The 11,334-nt window shown below is 53.4% G+C and overlaps 1 protein-coding gene across 2 annotated transcripts in view; it reads left to right on the top strand.

The window, feature by feature from the left end:
• SEMA5B (semaphorin 5B) overlaps positions 1-11,090 on the top strand; it is a 121,089-nt gene extending 109,999 nt beyond the window's left edge. The window contains exons 12-22 of one of the 2 annotated variants that reach the window (XM_039240663.1): positions 5,257-5,374; positions 5,516-5,697; positions 6,602-6,745; positions 6,966-7,113; positions 7,234-7,459; positions 7,646-7,864; positions 8,315-8,485; positions 8,590-8,739; positions 9,060-9,104; positions 9,553-9,758; positions 9,963-11,090. In XM_039240663.1, the coding sequence (XP_039096594.1) occupies positions 5,257-5,374; positions 5,516-5,697; positions 6,602-6,745; positions 6,966-7,113; positions 7,234-7,459; positions 7,646-7,864; positions 8,315-8,485; positions 8,590-8,739; positions 9,060-9,104; positions 9,553-9,758; positions 9,963-10,121 (1,768 nt within the window). In that variant the 3' untranslated portion in view covers positions 10,122-11,090. The remainder of the gene's footprint in view (positions 1-5,256; positions 5,375-5,515; positions 5,698-6,601; positions 6,746-6,965; positions 7,114-7,233; positions 7,460-7,645; positions 7,865-8,314; positions 8,486-8,589; positions 8,740-9,059; positions 9,105-9,552; positions 9,759-9,962) is intronic. The other variant, XM_039240665.1, reaches the window with a different exon arrangement.
• The last annotated feature ends 244 nt before the right edge of the window (positions 11,091-11,334 follow it).

Raw genomic sequence — 11,334 nt, 5'->3', positions numbered from 1 at the left:
AGACAGAGAATGAGCATGGGAAGGGCAGAGAGAGAGGGAGACACAGAATCCGAAGCAGGTTCCAGGCTCTGAGCTGTCAGCAGAGAGCCCAAGGTGGGGCTCGAACCCATGAACTGTGAGATCATGGCCTGAGCCGAGGTCATATGGTTAACTGACTGAGCCACTCAGGCACCCCTCACATGTGCCTTGTTCTTTAGAGGTTATAAATCCTTAAAGGCAAACCCAGTGTCCCAGTACTTTTTCTACTTCACCAGGGGACCACGCCCAGCCCAAGGCACAAAATGGACTTCCTCATATGACTGATCCTTCAACAGATTGATTATTTGGCCTGAGAGGAGTTTGGTGCAGGAAAGGAGTGAGGAATAGTACTGAGGCCAGCTGAGATTCCTGAGGGAGGATTTGATCCCAATCTGTGGCTCTAGGCACTGAAGTGGGGGGAGTGGAGTGACAGGCAGTGTGAATAGGTGTTTGACAACCATCAAGCAGACAGTGGTGAGCAGCATTGCTGAGGGGCAGATGGTCAGCCAGCATGAGCTAGTGTGGGTCAAGTAATGGGGTCTGCAGTGAAACCAGAGGAAGGAAGATGCTGGAACATTTTAGCACTCACATGGTGCTGCAGAGAGGAGACCGGGAGGGTGCAGGGTGTGGCCAGGTGGAACAGCAAGGTAGAAAGAAGTCAGTTTGGACTCTGATACTTTCACCACATTTGAATTCCTGGATTTGGGTTCTGAGCCCTTGATGTGTGAAGTGAGATCCTGCCATAAAGCTCAAGGTGGATCTGAAAATGTAAGGTCTCATTATTGCAAAGTTAATAAAATGACCAGAGTGAGGCTGTGTAGCCACCAATCTATGCACTCCAGAGCCTGGAAGCCAACTATCACACTATATGAGAATCTGTGCTTTTGTGGGGCAGGTTGTCATACAGTTTTACTGTGTCCTGGGATAGACATTTCATGCCTTTTTCCTCATTTGTAACAAAACCGGCAGGAGGTGAGGGTGGATAAGCAGAGGCCTTTTTAGGCCCCCTCTGCTGCCCAGAATCCAGGGGCTTGTCTCAGCCTGATCACTCAGGCAGACCTCAGCCCCATAGGGAAGGATCCTGGCCTGACCAGAGAGAGACCAGGGCTCACAACAGATTGGGCAGAGGGAATGAGTTGCTGTGGCTCTAAAAAGCAGATATTTTATGCATGAACAGCGTCCTTTCTCCTTCCATCATGCCTTTCATGATGGAGGAGGCGTGGGGGCACCTACCCCAGCTCACTCAGGAACATGGCTCAGAGTATCTCCTTTCCACCTCTCCCCCAGGCAGGAAATCTGGGTTTTCCTCCACTGCCATCTTAAGTAATGGCCACTTGCTCTCAAGCTCCACCTTGGACAGCTCCCATTGTGGGACCATAGCTGCAGGGTGCTGGAATCTGCCCCGCTTTCAACTTCCACCAACCATCTCTGTCCTGCCTTCCAGCCCATGGAATGAACCTGTTCCCTTTCATAATGGCTGCTTAAGACACTGCAGTAAAAAAGACATGGTGATATATTATTGGTCTAATGGCTGCTTTTATGAAAGGAACTCTCAATTGCTACCCATTCTTACAGTCAGACACACTTTAATTCTCTCCTTGGAGCTTTAATTTTCTTAAGAACATTCCCTGCTCTGTAAGCGTTGGAGTGGCCTTTGGCCCAAAGCGACAAATGTGGACAAGAAGAGAGCTCAAGCACTGGCTCCAAGGGAGTCATGCAAGCTCCCTCAGGCAGCCAGGGCCAGGGCCAAGGCCAGGGGTGGGGCAGGCGCAGGGGTGGGGCAGGCACAGGGGCATGGCAGGGCAGGGCAGGCATATCTAGGGAGAATCTAGTCTCCTCTCTGGGAGAACTGAAAGCAGGCTGAGAGGGTGAGGGAGCCTAAGTGGGGCAGAGGTGGGGGGTAGGGGGCTGGGGCCAGCATCCAATCTGTGTTTTTCTTCTCTCCTTTCTTATTCTGTCATGCATTGGAAAGACAAGACATTTCATCTCTTGGCTTACGAACCCTGACCAATGTAGCCTTAGAAAAGCAGTGATCAACCATGCTATTCTTTAGAATCACCCGGGGAGTGTTTAAAAGATTCCAGCGCCTGGGCCTACTCTGGTCCAGAAGGCCCAGATATAGATGGGTTTTTTATTTTGTTTGCTGAAGCTTTTTAAAAAGATCACCAGGAGATTCTAATTTGCAGTCAAAACTGGGAACAATTGTTCTAGCACTGGTTAGACCCTAGATGAAAAAAGTAGCATGAGGCAAATTGCAATCCTCCAGGATCGTCTGCTTTTATCTTGTATAAACCGATTCAGATTTTGTGCTTTTATCCATATTCTCTACTGGCAGACACTTCTTTTTGGTGGATAGAATCTTATTTATTATCATTATTAATCATTAGTCATGGCTCTCTTTTTTTTCCACTTAATTTATGTTGCTTATAAAGTACCATATCAGCTACTTCTAGAGTTTGATACTGCCTTCTGAGAGCTGAGGGAAATACCCTCAGGAGTGGGCTTTATTGAGTTCTGATTGGTCAACTTTGCTAGCAGCAAATTTGGCTCAAATGTCAGCCAGAGAACAGAATCTCAAAACCACATGCTGCTGGGACTTTGCATATGTACTGTATTTAGTCCCATGATGTCCAGTTTGATGCATTTGGCTGGTGAAACACCCCCAAATCAAACCATTGATCCCTGATAAAAATATGACACACTTACATTGTACAATTTATATAAATTGTCCTTGAGTGAATAAAATGGCTTTAAAATTTTAAAAAAGAGCGGGGGGGGGGGTGGCGCACCTGGGTGGCTCAGTCAGTTGGGCGTCCAACTTCGGCTCAGATTATGATCTTACGGTTCATGGGTTCAAGCCCCACATCGGGCTCTGTGCTGACAGCTAGCTCAGAGCCTGGAGCCTGTTTTGGATTCTGTGTCTCCCTCTCTCTCTCTGACCCTCCCCTACTCACGCTCTCTCTCTCTCTCTCTCTCCTACTCACGCTCTCTCTCTCTCTCTCTGTCTCTCTCTCTCTCTCAGATATAAAACATTTCTTAAAATTTTTAAAAAATAAAATAAAATAATAAAATGGAAACAGATTCTTGAGTAACAGATGAGCGTTCTGGACTCCCGGGTGGCCAGAGTATGCTTACTGGGACCTATCAAAGCCCTCACCCATTGAAGCCCCAGGCATCACCTCCCTTACATGAGGCCAGGGACTGCCTGAGCAAGGGGCATAATTGTCTTCTGCAACCTTCTCTGGCAACAAGGTCTCTCATATAAGCTCTTTTGCCTCTGGAACCTGACATGGTCTGTTAAACCACTGAAAATAAAGAACTCCCCTGACAGGAGACTTTCCCTGAAGCTTCAAGTGGAAAGAGAGATTCTATCCTGGAAACACCAAAAAGAGCAACCCTGTGGCTCTTTCATATATTCCTTTAACCCTTGGCATCCTTGGCCCCTTTGGCCAATCAAAAATCACTCTGTAGAGTCACGTCATGGTGTGGACTCCTCCACCCTCCTTGCAGTCCAGAACCTCCTTTATCCGAAACCTTTTCTGCTTCCAAACTTCAAGTTTCTGCCCCCAGTCCCACTGCTCTCTCTAGACCCGCTCTTGCAGGCCCACTGCGGTGGAACAGCCAGGCCTAGGGAAAAGGGTGGAGGCTGGGAAAAGGAGGCAGAAAGGATCCAGGGTATCCCCTGGGGTTGGCAGTGGGCTCTCTAGGTATTGGAGGGAACTTCCTTCAGGCTCCAGAGTCTGATACTCTCTTTGCTTAGCAATGAACAGCAGATCCTGATTCTATAATTTCCCTCCATGCTCACAGCACAGAGCCTGCTTGGGATTCTGTCTCCCTCTCTCTCTCTGCTTCTCCCCCACTTGTGCTCTCTGCCTCTCTCAAAATAAATAACCTTAAAATTTTTTTCCATACTCTTTTTTTCCTCCTTGACGTCTTACTAGTAGAGATTTGATTATTTTTACATATTTGTCTGTCTGTTTGTTTTTAGTGATCTCTATACCCAACATGGGGGCTCGAACTCATCACCCCAAGATCAAGTGTTGCTCTTCTGACTGAGCCAGCCAGGCACCCTGAGATTTAACTTGTTGTTGTTTAAAAACTGTAAGGAATACAATAAATAAGGCTGAAGGAAAAAGGGAAGAGAGGAGGCCTAGAATATGAGAAGTGGAGGCCCTTGGGGCATTCACTGGTGTGTGAACCATTACCTTTTCTGGGTCACTGCAGATAGGCTAGCCCTGAGGGACCAAGAAGGGGGACCTGGGATGTGTGACCCCTCTCCTGGCAGCCTGAGCTCATTCTCATGATGCTAACACACTGAACTCTGGTTCCTGCTCCTGAGCAGCACAAGTATGTGGATGTCCCAGGCAACCCTGGACTATGCCTAGGTGTCCCCTGACCCTGGGCCTGTGTTTGAAGGCATGGGCCCATGTTCACTCAGCGTGTGAAGTCAGACACAGCCTCCAGCTGGGGAGGAGCCTGGTGGGAAAAGCATGGTCGGGAAGTCTAGGTTCTAGCCCCAGGTCTACCATGTGCAATTTGTGTGATCTTGGGGAAACTCTTCTTCCTTCTCTCCGAGCGTTTCTTCCTTTGTACAACAAAAAGGTTGTACTCTGGATCCCAGTAACTCTCAACTTGGCTTCCATTAGAATCACCTAGGAACTTTTAAAAACCTCCCTATCCCCAGAGATTTTTGTTGGGACAGGGGAGGAGGTATCAATATTTTGTAAAAGCTTCTTTAGTGATTCTAATGTGCAGCCAGGATTGAGAACCACTGGGCCAGACCGTCTTTAAGATGCTTTCATCAGTAATGTTTTAGGACTCTATTACCATAGTGTCTGACAGAGAGGCACTACTTCTTTGGATTTCTGTTTATCACATCTTCTCCCATGGACCTAGATGAAGAGTATGGGAAATCCAGGCTTGGGGAAACAAGGTTAACCATGTGGGCTCTGCAAGGCAAGGGTTTCAATCCGTCTCCCGCTCTTTGGGTTTCCTCCATATATCATGGGGATAATAACAGTACCTTCCTCACTGGGTTGATGTATTAAATTAATTCATGCTTGTAAAGTGTTTTAAATGATTCCCGACACACAGTAAGTGTTCAGTGAGCTTAGTTATTGCCATGAAGGGCAATTGGATGGATAAGGGCACCCAGAGGAGAGTACCTAGATGTGTTCACTGGATACAGGTGAGGCTGAGAGGCCAGCAGGCTTGAGTCTCAGGACCTCTGTCTGGCAGGGCATGCCTGGGGGCACGGGACCCATACTGCGGCTGGGACGGGAAGCAGCAACGGTGCAGCACGCTTGAGGACAGCTCCAACATGAGCCTCTGGACGCAGAACATAACAGCGTGTCCTGTGAGAACCCTTTCATGCTCTCCACCTGGGACCTCTCCCCCTAATTCAGGCTGTGACTGTCCATCAGAATCCCCATGTCCCCTGGGACCTGGTGCCTTCTCTATCAGTGACTTGTGTGACCTCTTTAATATGTATCTGCAGGTGCGGAATGTGACTCGGGATGGGGGCTTCGGCCAGTGGTCACCATGGCAACCATGTGAGCACTTAGATGGGGACAATTCAGGCTCTTGCCTTTGTCGGGCCCGAGCCTGTGACTCCCCCCGACCCCGCTGTGGGGGCCAAGACTGCCTGGGGCCAGCCATCCACATCGCCAACTGTTCCAGGTATATGAGGATACAGAACCTGGATGGGGGCCTCCTTAGACTGGAGGGTGTGGAATAGAGGAAACCGGGCATCCTCAGGCAGGTGTTCTCACAAAGAGAAACCACTTCAGAGCTGTGCAGGGGACTGGAGAGGTAGTTAAAACAGGAGCCTTGGGGAAGTTTCCACTCTAGCGGGAGAGAAGTCTTTGCCCTGTGGGTGCTCTTGAAACAAAGAGGAAGGCTGCACAGACACAGGAGTCACAGACGATAGCCTCAGTAAGCCTTGCTGTTCCAAATATAAGGGACAGCAGGGGATGTTAGTAAAGCAGGCAGACCTGGTGCCAGTCCTGAATTGCCACTGTAGGTGTGACCTTGGGCTCTCTTAAAATAACTCAATTCTATATATGTTTATTGATTTGACTGTCAAAACAACCTCATGGGGGTAGGAATACAATCATTATCCTTATTTTAAAGATAAAGTAGTCAAAGTAGACAACAGTGAATGAATGGTGTCTGGGGTGGAACAAAGCACGGGTTGATGTAGAACAGGGGAGAGAGCATGGGTTTGAGTGCAAGGCTTGGACAACCAAGAAGGCTGAAACAAAGGTTGCATCTTCCAAAGGCAACTGGGGCCTTCTCTAGAGAATGTATCCTTTCGCCCTGTATCTCCATGCCGGAGGCCCTATCTCTGTGCCCTTAGCTCTGAGCACAGCCTGAACATGGAAGAAGGCTCTCAACACATGTTTGGGGAATGAAGGAACAAATGATCGCATAAATAAGTCTGCCAGAGACGGCCTGGTTAAGAGCTGTTATTTCCTGTGTCACTGTCTGACAACATAAAATCTACCCGCCCAGATACAGACTAGATCTGGGTAGCCAGGACTCAGAGGGTCATCTGTCCCCGCCCCTCTGACCCCCCCACCAGGAATGGGGCGTGGACGCCCTGGTCCTCGTGGGCCCTGTGCAGCACGTCCTGTGGGATCGGATTCCAGGTCCGCCAGCGAAGTTGCAGCAACCCTGCCCCCCGCCACGGGGGCCGAATCTGCGTGGGCAAGAGCCGGGAGGAGCGGTAAGCGACGGCGTGGCCAGAGGCTCCTCTGACAAGCCAGCCCGGAGATTCCAGACCTTCCCGGCCTCCCAGAAGGTGGCCTGGATTCTCCGAGTGTTCTTGACCTTCCCGGCCTTGCACTCCCAGTGACCCCTTGTTAGGGAAGGGGCTGCCTGCTCTCTATTGTCATGACTGCTCTTCCACCCGCCCCTCTCCCCCCAACACACAACCTTCCCCTCAGGTTCTGTAACGAAAACACGCCTTGCCCGGTGCCCATCTTCTGGGCGTCCTGGGGTTCTTGGAGCAAGTGCAGCAGCAACTGTGGGGGCGGCGTGCAGTCGAGGCGGCGGTCCTGTGAGAACGGCAACTCTTGCCCAGGCTGCGGCTTGGTGAGGGCTGGATGAAGGGGCCGGCCGGGGGGGGGGGGGGGGGGGGGGGGGGGGGGGGGGGGGGGGCGGGCGGGCCTGGGGCTGCAGGTCCGTGAGACAGCACACGCTCCCGTCCCGAAGGAGTTCAAGACGTGCAACCCGGAGGCCTGCCCAGAAGTGCGGCGCAACACGCCTTGGACGCCGTGGCTGCCCGTGAACGTGACTCAGGGCGGGGCGCGGCAGGAGCAACGCTTCCGCTTCACGTGCCGCGCGCCTCTGCCGGATCCCCACGGCCTGCAGTTTGGCCGGAGGAGGATGGAGACCAGAACCTGCCCGGCGGATGGCTCGGGAGCCTGCGACACCGACGGTACAGCGCCGCGGCCCCTTCCCTCCCAGGCTCAGAGTGCTGGCGCGGGGCCGGGGGAGACCGGGTCGGATAGCGCTCGGGGCGGTGAATCGCGAGGTTTGAAGAAGCCCGAAGGCCTGTGGGGCGGGAGTGGGGCTGCTGGGTGTCCTGTCGCTGAGGCCAGTCTCCCCACCTGTGCCCACCCAGCCCTGGTGGAGGATCTCCTGCGCAGCGGGAGCACCAACCCGCACTCTGTGAGCGGGGACTGGGACACGTGGGGCCCGTGGTCGTCCTGCTCCAGGGACTGCGAGCTGGGCTTCCGTGTTCGCAAGAGAACGTGCACGAACCCCGAGCCCCGCAACGGAGGCTTGCCATGCGTGGGCGACGCCGCCGAGTACCAGGACTGCAACCCCCAGGCTTGTCCAGGTGACCCTCTGCTTAGGATCCCCCATCTAGTAGAACCCCTAAGCCATATCTCATGCCCAGGTGACCTCATCTCCCCCCCCCCCACTCTGTACAGTGGGCCCTAGAGCAAGTTTGTGCCCTCAACATGGACACAGTGGCTTGTCCCAGAGCAGGGCCTTTTCTCATCCTCCATGTCACTTTCTTCTCTCGCCCTAGTAGATTAGCCAGATAAGGAGCTTGACTTGAGGTGGAGTTGGTTTTTGATGTCTCCTCTGCAGCTTCATTTACCACTGCACCCCTGAGGGGGTAGGGGCAGTCCTTAACAGTGGGCTGTGGGGGTCGGGGAGGGGGCTGCAGATGATGAGGCCAGGGTGGCCCAGGGCAGGGCGGCCTAGCTTGGAATACGGTAAAAGGCTGTCTTGGGCTGTGCCTGCAGCTGCAGCCCCCATCACACACCCTGTCCACTTGCAGTGCGGGGTGCCTGGTCTTGCTGGACTTCATGGTCCCCATGCTCAGCGTCCTGTGGTGGAGGCCATTATCAACGCACACGTTCCTGCACCAGCCCTGCGCCCTCCCCAGGCGAGGACATCTGTCTTGGTCTGCACACAGAGGAGGCGCTGTGTGCTACACAGGCTTGCCCAGGTATTGAGCACATCTGGCCGGGGCTGGGGAGCACCGTGGATCCCTCTGATGCCCACTAGGGGGGTCCCAGAGCCGTTAACTTCATCCCAGCCCACAACCCACAGAAGGCTGGTCACCGTGGTCTGAGTGGAGTGCATGCACTGAGGACGGAACCCAGAGCCGCGGCCGGCACTGTGAAGAGCTGGTCCCGGGGCCCAGCACCTGTGCTGGAAACAGCAGCCAGAGCCGCCCCTGCCCCTACAGTGAGATTCCTGGTAGGTCCTCAAGCCAGCACCTTCACAGCCACCCTTCTCACCCTGTGTCCCCAACTTCCTTCCTCTTCTCAAGCACCTTGGTGGGTCCAGGATGGAACACCAGAGTGGGAGGGGCACACACTTCAAGCTTTTGCCCCTTCTCATCTACTGAATGGGCTGACCCCTCTGAGGCTCTGAGTGGGGCCAGGGTGGAACGAAGGCCCCCAGGCCCTGTCCCAGTGCTGACCCACGGGTCTTCCTAAAGATAGAGATATCCCTATTCCCAGAGGGTCCCTACTCTCCTCCCTGCCTCAACACCCTCTCTGTTTGTCTTCCTGCAGTGATCCTGCCTGCCTCTGGCATGGAGGAGGCCACCGGCTGTGGAGGTAAAAGGAACCTGCCCCACCTCATGGTGCTTTCTACCTCACCCCCCCGCCCCCCGCCCAAGGAAGAGACCAGCCCTACCCTGAAATCTGGAGTTTCTCAACTTCTCGCTCCAGAGAGACAAACCTTGTGGAGGTCCTGGCTGCTTTAGACCATGCATAGGGGGGTCTGGGAGGTTCCATCCATGCCCCCCAACTAGGAGGCAGTCACCAAGTCTGTATCCAAGAAGAGTCACCCAACTCCACACCTTCTGGTTGCCTCCTCTGACCTAAACCAGAGGGAGTCCTGTCAGAGAGGCCCCTGGTGGCAAGCTGCCCAACCTTCCCGTTTTCATTGGCTCTGGCCTCAAAGCCCCTTCTTTATACCTCAGAACCTCCTGCTGGGAGGCAGGCAGGAGTCTCTTCTCTTCGCAGTAGCCCTTTCCTTACTACTTGCCTCTGCCTCTCCCAGGGTTCAGTCTCATCCACCTGGTAGCCACAGGTGTCTCCTGCTTCCTGGGCTCGGGGCTGCTGACCTTGGCAGTGTACCTGTCCTGCCAGCACTGCCAGCGCCAGTCCCAGGAGTCCACACTCGTCCACCCTGCTACCCCCAACCACCTGCACTACAAGGGTGGAGGCACCCCCAAGAACGAGAAGTACACACCCATGGAGTTCAAGGTGGGAGCCTACATGTAGAAGCAGAGTGCAGGGTAAAGGGTACAGTGATTCTGGCCCTGGGCTGGGCCCTCGGGAAGGTCCAGGGTTTCGTGAGCAGCCTGAATGTTTTTTCACTGACCGGTCCCTGATCTCCCTGCCCTGGCCTGTCCCCTTTCCCCATCTCTCCCTCACCCCTTTCTCTCTGGTTCCTACCTTCTTCCACAGACCCTGAACAAGAATAACCTGATCCCTGATGACAGAGCCAATTTCTACCCACTGCAGCAGACCAACGTGTACACAACCACCTACTATCCCAGCCCACTGAACAAACACAGCTTCCGGCCCGAGGCCTCACCTGGACAACGGTGCTTCCCCAACAGCTGATAACACTGTCCTGGGGACTTGAGCTCCTTGCCTTTTTAAGGCACAGAGCAGGTGGAAATGGGACGGTGGAGCCAGTTTGGTTTTCTCCTTCTGCACCAGGCCAAGAACTTGCTGCCTTGCCTGTGGGGGTCCCGGCCGACTTCAAAAAGCTCTGGCTGGCGGTGACCATGGGGGAGAGGGCTGGCTTCAGGCTGGCACATGGCTGCCGTTCCGCTCAGCCCAGGTCTCTCATGGCCTCCTTGCGATTCACTACCGTGCTGATATCTCCTGCCTTGTCTGGGCTGTGGACCTACTGGGCGTGCGAAGAACTGGAGAGTGGAGATGGCAGCACAGCTGGCTCTTAGGTTTGAGTTGGAAGTGATGCTCATGCAGCCAGAACCGGCCGAGGCTGTCCCTCTCTGGCTGGCCCCAGGAAGGGCCTAGGCTGCATCCTGATTATCTCTGAGAGGAACTGATCAAATGGCCCCAGAGCTCTGGATTCTCCGCCCAGGGCTGGGCTGCTGTGGTGCTGCCCCAGTGTGACCTGGGGACCAAGGCTGGCCCAGGTTGTCCACCTTTGCCTAGCAGGCTGTACTTTCCCCAGGGACATCCCTCTGGTCAGAGGCAGTAAGCGCTGGGGACTGAAGACTGAACTTCGCCAAGAAGCCCTTTAACCCGGGCTGGCACAGCCCTCAGCTTTATCATCAGAATGCACAGAAGGTGCCCCAGAAGAAAGGCGGGCAGGAGTCCAGCCTCCGTGCCACTGTGGAGACTGTCTTCCAGTTGCTGCTCAGTAGAGCTGTTGGCTGAGATCTGCTTGGGAGTCTCTGCTGGCCCTTCGTCTGTTCAGGAAAATACACACACACACACACACATATGCACATGCACACGCACACGCACACACACACACACACAACATGCTACAGTAACAAGAAGGATGTTGGACTGTGGCATTATTAATTAAAGATGATATCCAGTCTCCAAATGTAATTCTGTCTTTGTGCATATGTGTGTGGGCTCCTCTTGGCATGGGGTAGTCAGTCAGAGCAATGCACTGGGGTAATAAATGGTCTTCTCAGGGTAGAGAAAATGACTCACATAGAGTCTGACTTTCATAGAGGGAATCTTTCCACTTGTGAATATATGTACATACTTTTTGGAAAAAAAATTAGGGACAAACAAAACCGTAAGTAGGGAAACAAGATACACCAAAGGCAATACAGCAGGAGATTTT

Source organism: Hyaena hyaena, unplaced genomic scaffold (assembly GCF_003009895.1).
Source record: "Hyaena hyaena isolate Hyena2069 unplaced genomic scaffold, ASM300989v1 scaffold_180, whole genome shotgun sequence".
NCBI lineage: Eukaryota > Metazoa > Chordata > Mammalia > Carnivora > Hyaenidae > Hyaena > Hyaena hyaena.
Note: the sequence above shows the minus strand (reverse complement) of the source record. Positions and strands in the feature narration are given on the sequence as shown.